The sequence below is a fragment of the Macaca nemestrina genome, chromosome 12 (assembly GCF_043159975.1).
Source record: "Macaca nemestrina isolate mMacNem1 chromosome 12, mMacNem.hap1, whole genome shotgun sequence".
Classification (NCBI taxonomy): domain Eukaryota; kingdom Metazoa; phylum Chordata; class Mammalia; order Primates; family Cercopithecidae; genus Macaca; species Macaca nemestrina.
Genome location: NC_092136.1, coordinates 3,189,866 through 3,208,212, shown reverse-complemented (window position 1 = coordinate 3,208,212; position 18,347 = coordinate 3,189,866). Strand labels below are relative to the sequence as shown.

The following is an 18,347-nucleotide window of genomic DNA, read 5'->3' as shown; positions in this document are numbered from 1 at the left end:
GTGTCTTTTATTTCTCGACCTGCTGATCCGCTTGGGAACAAAGAAAGAGCCCCGTTGCATTGCAGGCTGTTGGCCCATACCTGGGAGATATTTATTTGTCACTTGAACTTTGCATAACAGTAAGTTTCAGTATGATTCGATTCAGATTATAATTGACCTTTTGGCCAATATGACACCAGTAATATGTCCTTCTCTGTGCATTGGCACATGATAAAAATCTGTCCTATTACAGTTGATATTAGTTTTATTCAGTTGGTGAAAGAGCTCTCTGACAGGTTTTTCCGTTGTAGAGTTTATTTTTTTCTCTTTAAGTACCTTGAGGAGATTTACTAATTAGTGTGCATAAATAATCACATTTAATCCGAAAGGTCTTTGCTTCTTAGATTCTTTTTGCATATGCCTTGCTTTAGAAGATGAAGAATCTGATCTCTCTTTGTGGTTCAGAAAAACTGGGATAAACCCATGCTCTGCCACTTACAGGATTTTGACAAAATATTGTCCTTGGGCCCAAAGGACTGGCATCACTGGTGAGCGCATTAGAAATTCGGAAACTCAGGCTTGACCTCTGATTTCCTGAAGCAAAATCTGCACAAGAGCTCTAGTTTATTGGACACATTAAAATTGTAGAGACAGCTTCTAACTCACCATGACTTTTCCACCTGAGAAATATACACACTTTATTCATGTGACGTAAATGTAGCACTCAAAAATGGACATGCCTTTGTTGATGCCCTTAATTTTATATTTCATCATCCAGAAAAGTATTGTATGTACACTGCTTATGTGGATCTTAGGCAATTCTCTTTCCTCAGAGTTAGAGAATATTCTTGTGCTAAAAATTACCTTATTTTATAATTCCAGTCACTTGTGTAAGTTAGAACCAGTTCTCTTCACTCGCTCATTTCACCTTGAATCCAGTTAAGAACTCTGCCCAAAGCCACTTGGTAAGTATTTGTTGTTGTTGTTGTTTCTTCTTCAGACACTGTTGACGTTCAGGGATGTGGCCATAGAATTCTCCCTGGAGGAGTGGAAATGCCTGGACCCTGCTCAGCAGAATTTGTACAGGGATGTGATGTTGGAGAACTACAGAAACTTGTTCTCCATTGGTGAGGATAACTTCAATACGTAATTCCTCATATGCCCTAAAGAGTTCCTTTCGTTCCTTTGCGGAATGTTTTTCGGGAGTTTCTGCATTGCATGAATGAGTTTCAGATCCCTGCTTTTAAGAAAAACATGGGGAATTGTTGATGTTAAAAAAAATCTTCAAAATGTGGTTCATTTTGACATAAACTTCCTTTTTTTTTAACTGATTTGTATCTTTCACTCTAGTGATAATTCCAGAGATTCAGTGGCATGAAATATTGTTGCCCACACCTTAAAGTCAAATTTCCATCACCAGTGTTTTATTTCAGCAGTACTGAGTGGTGAAACTGAGAACCCACAGATTTACAATACTTACTGAATATTGTTTATGTCAGGAAGCATAATTTTTGGATTAATTTTCTAGAATCTTCTATAATGTTCACTCTACTAAGCACAGTACAAGGTTGGTAATTGGAGAATTTCAGCAAGAGTAATGTCACTTTTTTCTAATAAAACAGGTCTCACTGTCTCTAAGCCAGGCCTGATCACCTGCCTGGAGCAAAGAAAAGAGCCCTGGAATGTGAAGAGACAGGAGGCAGTAGACGGACATCCAGGTGGGTGGGTGTGAACGAAGCAGGTAACCCAGGTGAGAGGTCCAGAGGTCGAGGAGGAAGCCAGAGCCAGAGCTTAAGATGTGGTTTGGGAAGCTCTGCTCTAGTGGAGATGGTTTCTGAGAGCCTGGGTGTCTTTCTCTTGCTGTCCCCTAGGAGCGTCTTCTGTCTCGTTCTCTTAAATTTTCTACAGACTCCGCTTCCTGTTTAGTGATCTTCCTTTATAAAAGTTACAGTAAAAATCAGATCCTCCTCCTGACGAGTAAGGGCCTGTATGGTCTCATGTCTTGCTCTGCCACTGCTTTTGGGAACATGCATGTACCTGCCTATGTTTGAGGAACTCTGTTAAATGTTTTTTGATTTCCTTTTTGCATCATGTCTGAAGTGTGCAAGAGGCGTGGTGATGGTGTTTGGTTCAGAAATCCCAGAAGTCCCATAAACAGATGTTGTATGCTTTCTGCTTTATGATTTCGTATCCTACAGAGGTTTCAAGTGGGAGTCTACAGAAATGTATACTCAGCAGTTTTCTCCAAACACTAGGCATCTGCCCAAATATGAGATGATCTAATGTTGTTTTACTTCAAAATTTTATTTATTTTTTTTTTAGTGTAAACTGAGGTTGGTCATTTAAACTCTATATTCCCTAACTCCCAACTGTAATAGTTATAATATTATCATTTTATAATTTCTTCTTTTTTAGTATGAGGCTTATCAGGACTGTGTCATTCATATGTATGTACGTGTATGTGTATGTATATATGTGTGTGTATATATCATATATCAACATCCTTTTGAAATGATAGGATTTCACTTTTTATGCTGGAGTAATATTCTGTTGTCTATTTACATCATATTTTCTTTATCCATTCGTATATACGCACACACATATATATACAGGTATGTCTATATGGGCATATGTGTAACAGATTATTTTAGAAATAAAAACTGTATATATTGTGTACAATGTAATAATTTGATATGTGTATACATTGTGAAATAATTAGTGCAATCACATTAAGGAACAAATCTATCACTTCACATAATTACCTTTTCTTGTGAGAACAGTTAATGTCTACTGTTGGCAAATTTTAAGCTACAAAAGATTATTAATAGTATTCATAAAGCTACTCATTAGATTCCCCAAACTTACTCATCTTACAACTGAAAGTTTGTACCTTTTGAACAACAGCTCATTTTCCCCAACTCCAGGCCCTGGCAACTGCCATCGTCCTCTGCTCCTGTGAGTTCAGCCATGACAGATTCCACATCTGAGGGGGAACGTGCAGTCTCTGTCTTGGGGCCTGGCTGAGTTTATTTAGCATCATGTCCTTCAGGGTCATCCATGTTGTTGAATAACAGGATTTCATTCCTTTTTTATGGCTAATATTCTGTTGTCTATTTATATCACATTTTCTTTATCCATTCAGCATCCACAAACGTTTAGCTTGTCTTTATATCTTGACAATTGTGAATAATGCTGCAGTGAACATGAGGGAGCAGATAATTCTTCAAGCTGCTGCTTTTATTCCCTTCAGTTATTATATACACAGAAGTGGGATTTCTGCATTGTAGAGTAGGTTTATCTTTTTTTAATTTTTAAATAACGCCCCCCTCCTGGTTTTCATAATGACTCTACCAGTTGAGAACTCTGAGTGTTCAGAATTGTTTTTTCTTTACATCCTTGTCAACATTGTTGTTAGGTTGCTGCAAAAGTAAGAGTGTTTCTTACTATTTAGAAGGCAAAAACCACAATTACTTTTGCACAGCCCTGATATACTGCTTATTTTTTATATTAGCCATCCTAATATCCAAAAGTTTGATTGTCAATGGTCTTTGGCGTGCAGAAGCTTTTTAGCGTAATGCAGTCCAGCTTGTTGATACTTACTTTTGTTGCTGTACTTTTGGTGTCATATCTAAAAAATGATTGCCAAGACCAGTATCAAAGAGGTTTTTTTCTCAGAGTTTTTAAGGATACATGTTTTACATTTAAGGCTTGATTTCAAGTTGATTTTTGAGTATGGTGTAAGAAAATTTGTCTGTTTCATTATTTTGATTGTGGGTATTCTGTTTCCCCAGGACCAAGTGTTGAAGAGACTGTACTGTCTGTCTTGTGTATTCTTCGTGCACTTGTGAAAGATTAGTTAAGTGGATATGCTTGAGTTTAATTCTGGGCTCTCCATTCTGTCCCATTGGTCTCTCTGGCAGTTTTCTTCTCTGTTCAGATACCATCCTGTTCTTACTACTGTAGTCTTAAAATGTCGCTTGAAATCAGAAAATATTATGTCTCTTGCCTTGTTCGTTTTCCTATAGATTCCTTTGGCTATGCCAAGTCTATTGTAATTCCATATACATTTTAGAATTCTATTTTCATTACTGTGAAAAAGGCCGCTGGAATTGGATAAGAAGTTTGTTGAATCTGTGGTCTTGGTCTTTAGCAGAATTGTACAGCCCCCTTCCTGGATTCCAGAGCTCTCTTAAAGGCATTTTTTTGCGATGAGGTCTCTCTGTGTCACCAAGGCTGGTTCTGAGCTTCTGCCCTGAAGTGAGCCTCTCACCCCAAGGTCCTGAACAGTTGGGATTGTAGGCGTGAGCTGCGGCGCCTGATTCTCTTGGAAAGGTGTTTCTGCACACAGAAGACTGACACGTTGTTGTTGTTGGGGGATAGATAAGCCTGGTCCACCTATTTCACCATTTTTCTATGTCACTCTCCTGTACATTTTCACTTTCTCTTTTGCTCCATTTCAGATTTATCTCTAATTTCAAATTCTAATATGCAGAACAATATGCTAGAATTAACGTGTTATATCTGAATTAAATTATTTCGGAAGCACTATTTGTTTATTTATTTATTTATTTTGAGATGGAGTTTGGCTCTTGTTACCCAGGCTGGAGTACAATGGCACTATCTCGGCTCAGTGCAACCTCCGCCTCCCAGGTTCAAGCGATCCTCCTGCCTCAGCCTCCCGAGTAGCTGGGATTTACACACAGGCATGTGCCACCACGCCTGGCTAATTTTTTGTATTTTTAGTAGAGACGGGGTTTGTCCTTGTTAGTCAGGCTGGCCTCGAACTCCCGACCTCAGGTGATCTGCCCGCCTCGGCCTCCCAAAGTGTCGGGATTTACAGGCATGAGCCACCGCACCCGGCAAGCACTCCATATTTATTAAATTATCCTATTTCTCCAATCCGTATATAAATAGTAATATTATTTATTCCCAAATGTTTATATTATCAGTGACTCTCACTATACTTTACATAATTTATATTTTTCTTTCTTTAGAAATATAAAGCTATTCCTTGCTTCTAAAAGTTGGATGGCAGCATTTTAATTTTGCATAAGAATCGCATCAGTATAGTAAACATATAATAAAAATTATCTTTAGTATCTTCTTTCTCATTAAAATGTTCTCAGTAGAGTCTTTTATTAATGATTGTAGTGCATTTTCTGTGAAGTTTCACTGCTGTACACTGCATGCCAGTGATTCAAAATACCTGCTTTTCATGATTACACAGTCACAGTTAAATATTGTAGTTATCTAGGCAAATTCTTTTTTAATGGTACATCAGTGTTTCATAGCAGATTTTATGACTAACATCTTAGTGTTTTGTAACTCCGTATTACTGTTTTTATGGTTGAATAATATTCCTTGTATGCAGATGCCACATTTTTTGTGTGTGTTCATCACTTGAGGCTTCCCCCATTTGACTTTTCTGAATAGTGACACAGTAAACATGGGTGTGCAAATATCTCTCCTAAGTCCTGAGTTGCAGTGTGTACTTTTGATATAGATCCAGAAGTGGGATTGCTAGATCATATAATTCCATTTTTAATTTTTTGAAGAACATGTATGCTATTTAAAAAAAAAAAAAAAACAGTCTCACTCTATCACCCAGGCTATAGTGCAGTGGCGCCATCTCAGCTCACTGCAACCTCTGCCTCCTGGGCTCGAGCCTTCCTCCCCCTTCAGCCTCCCGAGGACCTGGAAGTACAGGTGCCACCACCACACCCAGCTAACTTTTGTATTTTTAATAGAGACAAGGTTTTGCCATGTTGCCCAGACTGGTCTCGGACTCCTGGGCTCAAGTGATCCGCCCGCCTCAGTCTCCCAAAGTGCTGGGGTTCCAGTTGTGAGCCAGTGCGCCTGGCCTATGCTATCTTTCATCATGGCTGCATCCTTTCTTTCCTACCAGCAGGTTACGTGGTTTTCAACGTCTTCACATCCTTGACAGATCTGAATTTATTTTTTTACAGTGGCCATTCTAATACGTGTGAGGAAATAGCTTAATTGTCATTTTGTTTTGCATTTCTCTACAAATTAGTAATTTGAGCATTCATTCAGGTGCTTGTTGGGCGTTTCCATATCTTTTCTGAAGAGATTTCAGTTAGTCCTTCATCTATTTTTAAATCAAGTTATTTAATTGTTGTTGTTGAGTTGTAAAAGTTCCTTATATAATCTGAATATTAAGTCCTATCAAATGTGTGATTTCCAAGTATTTTTACCCATTTCTTAGGTGGCATTTTCACTTCACTCATTATTTTCTTTGATTTGCAGAAAGTTTGAAGTTTGATGTAGTTCAGTTTTTCTGTTCTTTTGTTGCTTATGCATTTGCTCTCCTATATTTTCTTCTAAGAGTTTTATTCTATTTCTGTACCTAAGTATTTCATTTAAAATACTTCTGTATATGGTACATGAAAAAGATATCACTTCACTTTTCCATGTAGATATCTAGTTTTTAACATCATTTGTTGAAAGGACTCTTCTCCATTGTGTGGTCATGGATACCTTGTGGAAAATTATTTGATTTTATCCACAAGAGTTTATTTCTGGGTCCCCTGCTTTGTTTCATCATTTAGTTATCTGTCTTTATGTCAGTACCACGTTGTTTTTATTTTCGTAGCTTTTTATATGTTTTAAAATCAGAAAGTGTAATGCCTCTTTGTTCTTTTTAAAGAATTTCGACTAGTTATTGTTCTTAAACTAATTTTAGGATTAAAAAATCAAAAAGTACCATTGGGAATTTGATAGAGATTATATTGAATATGTACATTAGTGTGGCCATTATTGACATCTTTAAAAAACTAAATTATCTGACCATTGAGCAAGAATGTGTATGTTCAAGGGCGTTTAATTTCCATACATTTTTGGCATTGCCAGTATTACTTTTGCTTTTGATTTCTAGTTTTATTACATTTTGGTTAGAAAACATGTCATGGGACTTTCATCTTTAAGAGTTATTTGTTGTAACAGAATGCACTTTGTGTATTTGAGAATATTGTATATTATGCTTTTTTTGACTGGAGCATTCTATACGTATCTGTTAAGTTGACCTGTGTAATTTTCTTTGTGTGTGTGTGTGTGTGTGTGTGTCGGAGTCTCACTCTGTCACCCAGGCTGGAGTGCAGTGACGCAATGTCGGCTCACTGCAAGCTCCACCTCTCGGGTTCAGGCCATTCTCCTGCCTCAGCCTCCCGAGTAGCTGGGACTACAGGCGCCCGCCGCCATATCCAGCTAATTTTTTTTTTTTGGTATTTGTAGTAGAGACGGGGTTTCACCGTGTTAGCCAGGCTGGTCTCGATCTCCTGACCTCATGATCCTCCCACCTCGGCCTCCCAAGGTGCTGCGATTACAGGTGTGAGCCACCCCACCCGGCCTTGATTTTTTGTGTAATTTTCTATTCTGTGTTGAAAATGGGGTCTTAGAGTCGATAATTATTGTATTTCTGTGTACGTCTTGCTTCACTTCTCTCCATATTTGCTTTATGTATCTGGGAACCCTGATGTTAGATATTAATATAGACAGATGAACAGTTACAGGTTCCTGGTTAATGGACACATTTTGCCATTACATGCTATTAATCGTTATGTCCCGTGACAGTTTTGACCTAAAGTATATTGTGTCTGATATAATGATAACCACCCCACCTGACTGTGGTTACTAATTGCATGGAATTTTTTTTTATTCTTACTTTCAGCCTATTTTTCTATTTAAAGCTAGAGTCTTTTGTAGCTAGCATATTGTTCTTAATTCAGCTATTTTATTTCTGTCAAATAAGTAGGTTAATTTATGTTTAAAATCATTTCTGAAGGAAATGAAGTTACTGTCACTATCTTGACTGTTACTGTTTTCTGTGTTTCTTGTAGATATGTTATCCCTCATTTCCTCTTTGACTATCTTCATTGTTTGTTTTGTGATTTTGTGTGGACATGCTTTCATTCTTTTCTCGTTGTGTTTTGCAGACCTTGTATAGGTATTTTCTTCGTGATCGCCTTGAAAAATGGAGAGTATGGCCGGGTGCGGTGGCTCACGCCTGTAATCTCAGCACTTTGGGAGGCCGAGACGGGCGGATCACGAGGTCAGGAGCTCAAGACCATCCTGGCTAACACAGTGAAACCCCGTCTCTACTAAAAAATACAAAAAACTAGCCGGGCGATGTGGCGGACGCCTGTAGTCCCAGCTACTCGGGAGGCTGAGGCAGGAGAATGGTGTGAACCCGGGAGGCGGAGCTTGCAGTGAGCTGAGATCCGGCCACTGCACTCCAGCCTGGGCGACAGAGCGAGACTCCGTCCCGAAAAAAAAAAAGAAAAATGGAGAGTACATCAAACACCTTAAAGTTATAGATTTTAATCTCACAACTTCATTAAATACAGAAACTGTAACACCCTCCAGTGTGCTATTAATGTAACAAATTATTGTATATTTTGTATCTGGTAGCAAAGATTCATGCAGATATTTTTTCAGATATTATGGCAGAATTTTGAGTTTTTTACACTATCATTATGATAGTAAAGTATTATATATCTGCTTATATACCTTTAACAGAGTTTTATATTTTCATATGGTTTTATAATGCTGTCTAGCATCATTGTCTTTTTAACACAATGAAGTCTTTTCAGTATTTTTTCTGTATTTTGTAGAGATTGGTTCTTGCTCTGTTGACCAGGCTAATTCATAACTCCTGATCTCAGGCAATCCTCCTACCTTGGCCCACCCAAAGCTGGTATTATGGGCATGAGCCACCATGCCTATCCAGCCTTTAGTATTTCTTATAGAACTATACTAGTGGTAGTGAACACCCTCATCTATTTATTTATTTTGGAAAGTCTTTATTTTTCCCTTGTTCTTTTGAAGTGAAATTATTCTAGATCAGGTGTTCTTGGTTAGTAACATTTTTATCATACTGAAATTTGGAAAGTTAACAGCCTTTTTTTCTTCGAATAATGCCTCTACTGCTTTTCTGCTATGTATTTTTTGTAAGACTTCTTTCATGAATATATTGGTTTAGATCATGGTGTTCAATAAATCCCATATTTTAGCTATTTGTTTTACAGTTTTATTTTTCTGTGTTTTATTTTTAAATCTGTGCTACATTCTGTTTTATTGTACTATTTGTCTGCCTTTATACCAATACCAAACTGTTTTAATTACGGTTGCCTCATAATGTGTTTTGAAGTCAGACAGTGTGATACCTCCAATATTGTTCCTCTGTTTGAAAATTGTTGGGTGCTTTACAGTCCCTTGAGATGTCTTAGGATTTTTAGGTTATTGCTTTTATTTCTGCAAAAAGAGGATTAGAAATTTGAAAGAGATTGCATAGAGTTTGTAGATTGCATTGGACAGCGTGAACATCTTTGCAATATTGAGTATTTCAACCCTTGAACAAGAGCACGCTCAAATGTGCTGTTTAATTTCCATATATTTGTGAATTTTTTTGTTTTTCTTTGTTATTTCCAGTTTCATTTCATTTTGGTCATATATAGTAATGCAGAAGACTTCCATTTTTTGAAATTTGGTAAGACATGTTTATTTGTTTAACAGGTGGCCTGTCCTGGAGAATGTTTCCTGAGCTCGTGGGAAGAGTGTGTCTCCTGCTGTGTTGTGTGGGGTGTTGTATCTATGTCTGTGAGGTAGAATTGCTTTGTAGTGCTTTCAGGTCCTCTCTACAATTATTAAGTCTTGCTTTATTATTCATTACTGAAAGTGGGTTCTAGAAGTATGCCACTATTATATTGCTGTCTGTTTCTTGCTTCAATGCTGTAATTATTTGTTTATAAAGAACTTGCAAAATTGAAGCAAGAAATAGCAATATAATAGGAAGTTACTTCAATACCCAAATACATATACAAATATGCACCCACACTTGTCATAGGTTCCCAGTTCATTCCCCCTTCTGTTATTGTTTTATGTTCTTGTTTTTTGTGAGCTCTGACTTAAAGTATGCTTTATGAAGTATGACATTTTTTTACTTAAGATGTATTTTGCATAATATAATTGTAATCTCTTCTCTCATTTCATTAACATTTGCATGAAATGTCTATTTCCATCTTGCCACTTTCAGTCTCTTTTTGTCATTAGGTCTCAGGTGAATTTCTTGTAGGTCAGCTATAGTTTGATCTTGGCTTGGTTTTAAATTATTTAGCATATGCCTTTTGATTGAGTAGTTTAGTTCCTAAATAAACAATTTACTGATATAAAAACATGTACTTTAGCCATTGTATTTTTTTTTTACTTGATTCTTGTAGCTTTTTCTTTCTCCCTTTCTTTTTTGTTTCTTTTTTTTTTTTTTTTTTTTTTAGACGGAGTCTCACGCTGTTGCCCAGGCTGGAGTGCAGTGGCGCGATCTCGGCTCACTGCAAGCTCCGCCTCCCAGGTTCCCGCCATTCTCCTGCCTCAGCCTCCTGAGTAGCTGGGACTACAGGTGCCCGCCACCGCGCCCGGCTAATTTTTTGTATTTTTAGTAGAGACGGGGTTTCACTGTGGTCTCGATCTCCTGACCTTGTGATCCGCCCGCCTCGGCCTCCCAAAGTGCTGGGATTACAGGCTTGAGCCACCACGCCCGGCCACTTTTTTGTGTCTTGTACTTTGTGTAATAAGCTTTGACTTCTTTTTAAATTTTCTTTTGTGTGTCTTATAGACATTTTCTTTGTAGTTACCATGGAAAGTATATAAAACATCTTAAAGTTACAGCAAGATATTTTACACTGGTAAATACTTAACCTTAGTTGTATACAAAAATTCTTTCTTATTAAATCTGCCCTCAACTTTGTTACTAATGTCACGAAATCATTTAATGTTATATATCCATTAACAGATATTTATGATTATTTTTCTACTTTCATCTTTCAAATTTTAGATAATAATTAAAAGTGATTTCTGCACCATCGTTATAGTACCACAGAATTTTATTTTTCTGTGTATGCGTATCTTTTCCATATATTTATTTTGATATGATTATATATTATTTTCTAGCATTGCATTATTTTCAATGGAAAGGACTCCTTTTACCGTTTCTTGTTTGACATGTGTAGTGGTAGTGTAGCCCTTGGTTATGTTAGAAAGTCTTTATTTGTTTTTATTTTGTAGGTCACTGGTTATATTATTCTTGCTTGGAAGTTTTGTGTTCAGCAATTAGACTTATCTCATCCGGTTCCCTTCTTGCTTCAGCTTGTACTTTTTTTGAAACAGGGATTTACTCTGTCACTCAAATTGGAGTGCAGTGGTGTGATCATGGCTCACTGCAGCCTCAACTTTCCAGGCTCAGGTGATTCTCCCACCCCAGCCTTCTGAGTAGCTGGGAAGCACAACAGCATACACAGCTAATTTTTTTTGTATTTTTTGTAGAGATGGGATTTCACCATGCTACTCAGGCTTGTCTCGAACTCCTGGGCTCAAGCGATCTGCCCGCCTCAGCCTCCCAAAGTGCTGAGATTACAGGTGTGAACCACTGTGCCCAGCCTGCCCTCAAGGTTTCTGTGGACAAATTCACTGGTAATCTCCTAAGAGCATACACCTTGCTTTTCACTTGCTGCTTTCAGGATTATTTTCTCCTTTGACTTTGGAAACTGCGGTTATAATGTGTCTTATGTCCCTTTTGTTTATACTAGTTGATGTGTTGAGCTTCTTGATTTTTTAATGTTTTTTTCTTACTTTTAAGAATTTCTCAGTAATTATTTCCTTTCATACCTGTTTCTCAGTCTGTTTTTCATACTTTATATCTTTTTATTGATATCCTCATTTTCCTAATTTTACTTAGTTTGCTGTTTTCCCATTTTTACTCATTGAGCATTATTCACATGGTAATTTTATTTTTTCAGTTAATTTATGCATCTCCATTGTTTTAGGGTTGATTTTTGAACTTTTTTTAATTTCTTTGATTGCGCCATGTGACCCTAATACTTTGTACATGTAATCTTTGATAGAGATTCAGGCATTAACAAAAAGCCTCCTGCCACAACCTTTATAATGTGGCTTTCTCCTGGGGTAGTCTAAAACAAATTGGGCCGGATTCTAGAGGCCACTTAAGCCTGTTCTGCAGTTGTGTCTTGTGTGGGATTGTGTGTGTATTTTTCAGTTAAAGAGAGTTTCTCAGGTTTCTTCACAGTGCCCTGTAATTACCCAATACACCTGTTGCCTGGTGCTGCTGCTGCAGCCTTCCTGCTGCTGTCACAGGTATTTCCTTTCGGTCTCAGCAGACCCAGCCTGTCACTCAGAGTACCGCCATTTCTCTCAGCCCTCTGTCATGGGGGCAGAAATCAGTCTTTGCCAAAGCTTCAAAAGGCCAAAAGTAAAAATACTTGCGCCAGTACTTTCTTTCTCTTTTGAAGGAGAAGCCAGGAGTTGAGGATGTACTCTCAAAGGCATTGTGCTGTACTGCGGAGGAGCAGGGGCTGTGGGGGGTAAATGTAACACACTTTTTTTCTTTTTATGTGGCTCCTAGCATTGTGCTCACCGGGGGTGCTGCAAACTCTGAAGTGGTTTTTAGAGTTCAGATGCATTTTCTCACTAGGTATTGTTACATTTATATGTTTATACAGAAATTAGGGCCTGTGGTATTTTTTATGCCATTTTGCTAATGTATTTGGCATTATTTTACAGATTAGATTCACAAAATATATTCATCTGTGTCTAGTAAGTGGGATAACTTTTTTTTTTTTTTCCAGCTATGTCTTCTCATGTTACCCAAGACCTTTTGCCAGAGCAGGGCATACAAGATGCGTTCCCAAAATCAATACTGAGAGGATATGGAAATTGTGGCCTTGATAATTTACATTTAAGGAAAGACTGGGAAAGTTTAAATGAGTGTAAGTTGCAAAAAGATTATAATGAACTTAACCAATGTTCATCAACTACCCATAGCAAAATCTTTCAATGTAATAAATATGTTAAAATCTTTAATAACTTTTCAAATTTGCATAGACATAATATAAGTAATACTGGAGAGAAACCTTTCAAATGTCAAGAATGTGGCAAATCCTTTCAAATGTTCTCATTCCTAACTGAACATCAGAAAATTCACACTGGAAAAAAATTGCAAAAATGTGGAGAATGTGGCAAAACCTTTATCCAGTGCTCACACTTTACTGAACATGAGAACATTGACACTGGAGAGAAACCTTACAGATGTCAAGAATGTGACAAAGTTTTTAAAACTTGCTCAGTCCTTACTAAAAATAGAATTTACGCTGGAGGGGAACATTACAAATGTGAAGAATTTGGAAAAGTATTTAACCAGTACTCCCACCTTACTGAACATGAGCGTGGTACTGAGGAAAAACCCTGCAAATATGAAGAGTGCAGCAGTGTCTTTATATCTTGCTCAAGCCTTTCTAATCAACAGCTGATTCTTGCTGGAGAGAAGCTCTCCAAATGTGAAACATGGTACAAAGGTTTTAACCACAGCCCAAATCCTTCCAAACATCAGAGAAATGAGATTGGAGGGAAACCTTTCAAATGTGAGGAATGTGACAGCATCTTCAAATGGTTCTCAGACCTTACTAAACATAAGAGAATTCACACTGGTGAGAAACCATACAAATGTGAAGAATGTGGGAAAGCCTATACGCAGTCCTCACACCTCAGTGAACACAGGAGGATTCACACCGGAGAGAAACCCTACCAGTGTGAAGAATGTGGGAAAGTCTTCAGAACTTGCTCAAGCCTTTCTAATCACAAGAGAACTCATTCTGAAGAAAAACCCTACACGTGTGAAGAATGTGGCAACATCTTTAAGCAGTTATCAGACCTCACTAAGCATAAGAAAACCCATACTGGAGAGAAACCCTACAAATGTGACGAATGTGGAAAGAACTTTACCCAGTCCTCAAACCTTATTGTACATAAGAGAATTCATACTGGAGAGAAACCCTACAAATGTGAAGAATGTGGCCGAGTCTTTATGTGGTTCTCAGATATTACCAAACATAAGAAAACCCATACTGGAGAGAAACCCTACAAATGTGACGAATGTGGAAAGAACTTTACCCAGTCCTCAAACCTTATTGTACATAAGAGAATTCATACTGGAGAGAAACCCTACAAGTGTGAAAAGTGTGGCAAAGCCTTCACCCAGTTCTCACACCTGACTGTACATGAAAGCATTCATACTTGAGAAAAAAAAAATATAAAAATAGGCACAGCCTTTAGTATCTGCTCGCATCCTACTTTACATCAGTTTGGACGTAACAAAGTTATTATAAATTTAATTACTATTGAAAGACCTTTCATGAAATGTAAGTCTCCAGAGCACACAAGAGTATTTCTTCTGAAAAAAAAAGTTACAATTATGTTTTATACTAGATGGAAGACATGCAACAGTTGCTTAAACTTCCAGAGAATTTGTAGAGAAACCCAACAAATATCATAACTGTGGAATAACATTTGTTCAAAAACGATAGCTTAGAAAACATCAGAGTTCATACTAAAAGATATTTTGCAAATACAGTAAATGGGAAACATAAGCAAAATTCAATTTAAGTAAACATTGGAGGATTTGAAGAAGAGAGGAACAGAGCGCGGACGCGTTCTAAGTAAACACTGGAGGATTTGAGGAAGAGAGGAACAGAGCACGGACACATTCGGAAACGACAGTGAATCCGTGTGTTGAGTCTACAGGGACATCTCGACTTGAAGTAGATTGTTCATTCTTATTTAAGTTTAAAAGGAGGATGAGACTGAGTTTTTGTAGAGTTATAATTACATTCAAAATACACGTTTTTGCATTGAAAAATGTTAAATTTTTGAAAAGCGAATATTGATGTCTTTTAATCCTCGAATCAGTTCATGCTGTGTCTTCATTTCTGGTGCTGATGTGAAAACACATGGTCAGTTGTTGCTGCATCAGAGATGTGAGAAATTCTCTTCTGTTAGGTGTGCATCACTGATATACTTGTCCATGAAAGGTGAAAGACACTGAAATGTAAGATGCGTGAGTAAAATCTTGGTAGAGGCTGTTTGTGGTTGTTTTATATACTTGTAAGTGATTTATGAGCTGGGTGTTTAGAATACTACTCTTCTGTTAGGGTCACCCTGACCAGAGCATTCCCTTCCCCTCCCACAGGCCTTACAGTACAGTCCCTTGCGCTCTCTGCACAGCTACCCCACGGCAAAAGACAAACCCGCCCTTCACCGTCCCCTCCAGTAACTGTCCAGACAGTTACAGGATGCGGTTAACATGTCTGTTCACCTCGCATAACAAAGCTGGCAAAAAACATCTCCAGGATGCAGACAAGACACCTGCACCCCCAACTCAGCTCCCCTACCCCAACCTAGTTCTCCTGCACCCCCAGCTCAGCTCCCCCACCCCGACCCAGTTCTCCTGCACCCCCAACTCAGCTCCCCAGCCCCGACCTGGTTCTGGCCCTATAAAACCCTGCTATAATCTATAAGCGGAGTTGCCTCCTCTAACTGGCAGAGCAGCCAGGCAGCTCAGTGAAGCTTGCTTGCCTGACTTTGGGTCTCCTCATCCTTTCTCTCGGCTGACCTTAGATTTCTGGTGCCAAAACCCAGGATGATGGTAGAGTTTGGCCTCCCTTTCTCCTTCCCTCCCTCCTTCCCCCAGCTAAACTCCCCCTTCCAGAACCTGCTGGAGACCCAAGGATCTTTCCATTGCTGGCGAACACATCGAACACGAAGGCCACCTGAGGGGTGAGTAAAGGAGACTTTTGCCTTCTTTCTGGAACCTTGTCTACTCTTTCCTTCCCAAAAGACCCAGCGCTGGGCCAAGGGTTTCCTCCTCCTCCCAGCCTCCAGGAGGCCCTTGATATCTCCCTATCGGGGATGCCTGAACTGGGGATTATCACACTTCTCCGACTTGAACCATGGGACAAGGGATGCCTTCTCCCACCATTCTAGTCTCTGGCCAAGTCTCCCATCTCTACCCCTCCCTTTCTCATTCCACCGTGGGAGCCTCCCAATCCACTCCCTCAAAGACATCCCCCGCTTGGGTGTCTCCTCTGTAACCTTAACGCCCTTAGCCTCCATTCCGAAATTCAGCTAAAAAAAACTCATCTTTTATTGGAACACTGCCTGGCCACAATATAAACTAAACAATGGCTCCCAATGTCCTGAAAACAGCACTTTCAGTTTCAACATTCTCGGGTACCAAGACAACTTCTGCCATCGCGATCAAAGTGGTCAGAGATCCCTTATGTTCGGGCTTTCGTTTGCCCTCCGTAGCTGTCCCTCCCTCTGTCAGTCCTGCTCTACTTTCCAGATCCTCCTCACCTGCTCCACACCTGACCCATTCTCAGACCCCCCACACCCGTCACCACTCCTCCCGATGATTCTTCCTCCTTTGACCCTGCCGACTTTTCCCCGACAGCACCATAATCCTCCCCCACATCATCACAGTCCTCCACCATACCCTCCCACTGCTGCCTTCTTTCTCTTCCTCTCTCCAACCACCCAGCTTCTGATTCTGATTCCTCCCCATCTCCACCTCATACCCACTCAGACTCAGCATGCCCAACAGTCGGCCCCCTTACTTCCCCTCTGAGAGGTGGCTAAAGGAGTCATTTGCGTCCACATTCCCTTCTCCCTGTCTAACCTTTCCCAAATTAAGAAACGTCTCAGGTCCTTTTCCTGCAATCCTGACACTTATATCAAATAGCTCACTTGGCATGATCTCTATATTATCCTCTTTTACTCTCCTGGAGAAAAAAAAAGAGTGGCTTGCAGCTCAGGCGCACGCCAGTGATCTTCATCGGCAAGAGCCTACTAAGCCCATAGGGGCCGCTGCAGTTCCCTGGGAAAAACCCTCCTGGGAGTACCAGCCCACACAACCTGGCCAGGCATCTGGTGATCACGTGATCACTTGCCTTATCAGAGGCCTTAACAAAGCGGCCGTAAGGCCATAACTTTGAAAAACTCGCCGGGCGCGGTGGCTCACGCCTGTAATCCCAGCACTTTGGGAGGCCGAGGCGGGCGGATCACAAGGTCAGGAGATCGAGACCACGGTGAAACCCCGTCTCTACTAAAAATACAAAAAAATTAGCCGGGCGCGGTTGTGGGCGCCTGTAGTCCCAGCTACTCGGGAGGCTGAGGCAGGAGAATGGCGTGAACCCGGGAGGCGGAGCTTGCAGTGAGCTGAGATCACGCCACTGCACTCCAGCCTGGGCGACAGAGCGAGACTCTGTCTCAAAAAAAAAAAAAAAGAAAAACTCAAAAAAATCTCCCAAAGGGCCGACAAAAATCCCACTAATTTCTTTCCTGCCTTACAGAGGCCTTCCAAAAATACACCCATGTTAACCCCACCTCCCGGGAAGGAACTATTGTTCTTAATATCCATTTCATCTCTCAGTCTGCTCCTGACGTATGGCACAAGCTCAAAAAGGTAGAAGACGGCCCTGAAACCCCTCAACAAGACCTCTTTAACCTGGCCTTTAAGGTCTTCAACAACAGAGATGAGCAAAATAAGATAAAGCCCAATGAGATCATGCCAAATACCAGCTCCTAGCAGCAGCTATTCATCAGCCTACTCAGGCTGCCCGGGGCACAAAAGACCCCATAGCAGTGACCCTCCCGGGCCCTGTTTCAAGTGCTGCAAACAAGGCTGTTGGGCCCGAGCATGCCCTAACCCATGAATGCCAAAAACTCCTTGCCTAGCTTGCCAACAAACTGGCCACTGGAAGTCTGATTGTCCTCAACAAGCAGACTAACAGGCCGGTTCCTCAAGGCCCTGGCAAAGCAAAGAGTGAAGAGTCACTCACACTCCCACAGCTCCTTGGCTGGGCCACTGAAGATTGACAGAGCCCAGGGCCCCCGGCCCCATCCGCCATCGCTGCATTGGAGCCCAGGGTAACTCTGCTAATAGCAGGTAAGCCAGTCTCTTTTTTAATTGATAATGGGGCCACCTACTCGGCTTTACCTGAATTTTTAGGACCCACTTACCCTTCCCAGGTCTCTGTTGTGGGGGTTGATCGACTCGTCTCGCATCCACATGCTACTGAATCCTTTACTTGTTCCCTGTTTAATACTATTTTTTCACACTCCTTCCTTATGCCTCATTGCTCCACCCCAATCCTAGGCCAAGACATTTTAACCAAATTCAAAGCTTCTATCACCTTTTCCTGTCTCCCTCAACCAGAGTCCCTCCTGTTCCTCTCTGCTAGTCCAGCCCCTGACCCCCCCCTTCCCCAGCACCTGCTACCCGCCTCCCTCATTAACCCAGTAGTGTGGGATACCACCACCCCTTCCATAGCTGCTCACCAGGACCCCATCAAAATCCCGTTAAAAGACCCTCTAAATTTCCCAACATTCTCCAATACCCTGTTTCCCTAACACACCAAAGGGCTTACAACCCATCACAAACAAGCTCTGCTCACACAGTCTGCTTAGACCAACACACTCTCCATGTAACACCCCCATCCTCCCTATTG

At 40.2% G+C, this 18,347-nt stretch overlaps 1 protein-coding gene across 5 annotated transcripts in view; it reads left to right on the top strand.

Annotated features, from left to right (window-relative positions):
* LOC105469749 (zinc finger protein 195) overlaps window positions 1-16,839 on the top strand; it is a 28,101-nt gene extending 11,262 nt beyond the window's left edge. For 2 of the 5 annotated variants that reach the window (XM_011721249.3, XM_011721250.3), the window contains 4 exons: window positions 980-1,106; window positions 1,602-1,697; window positions 11,314-11,460; window positions 12,633-16,839. In XM_011721249.3, the coding sequence (XP_011719551.2) occupies window positions 980-1,106; window positions 1,602-1,697; window positions 11,314-11,460; window positions 12,633-14,080 (1,818 nt within the window). In that variant the 3' untranslated portion in view covers window positions 14,081-16,839. The other 3 variants (XM_011721253.3, XM_071074092.1, XM_024789101.2) reach the window with 3 other exon arrangements.
* Window positions 16,840-18,347: the final 1,508 nt, after the last annotated feature.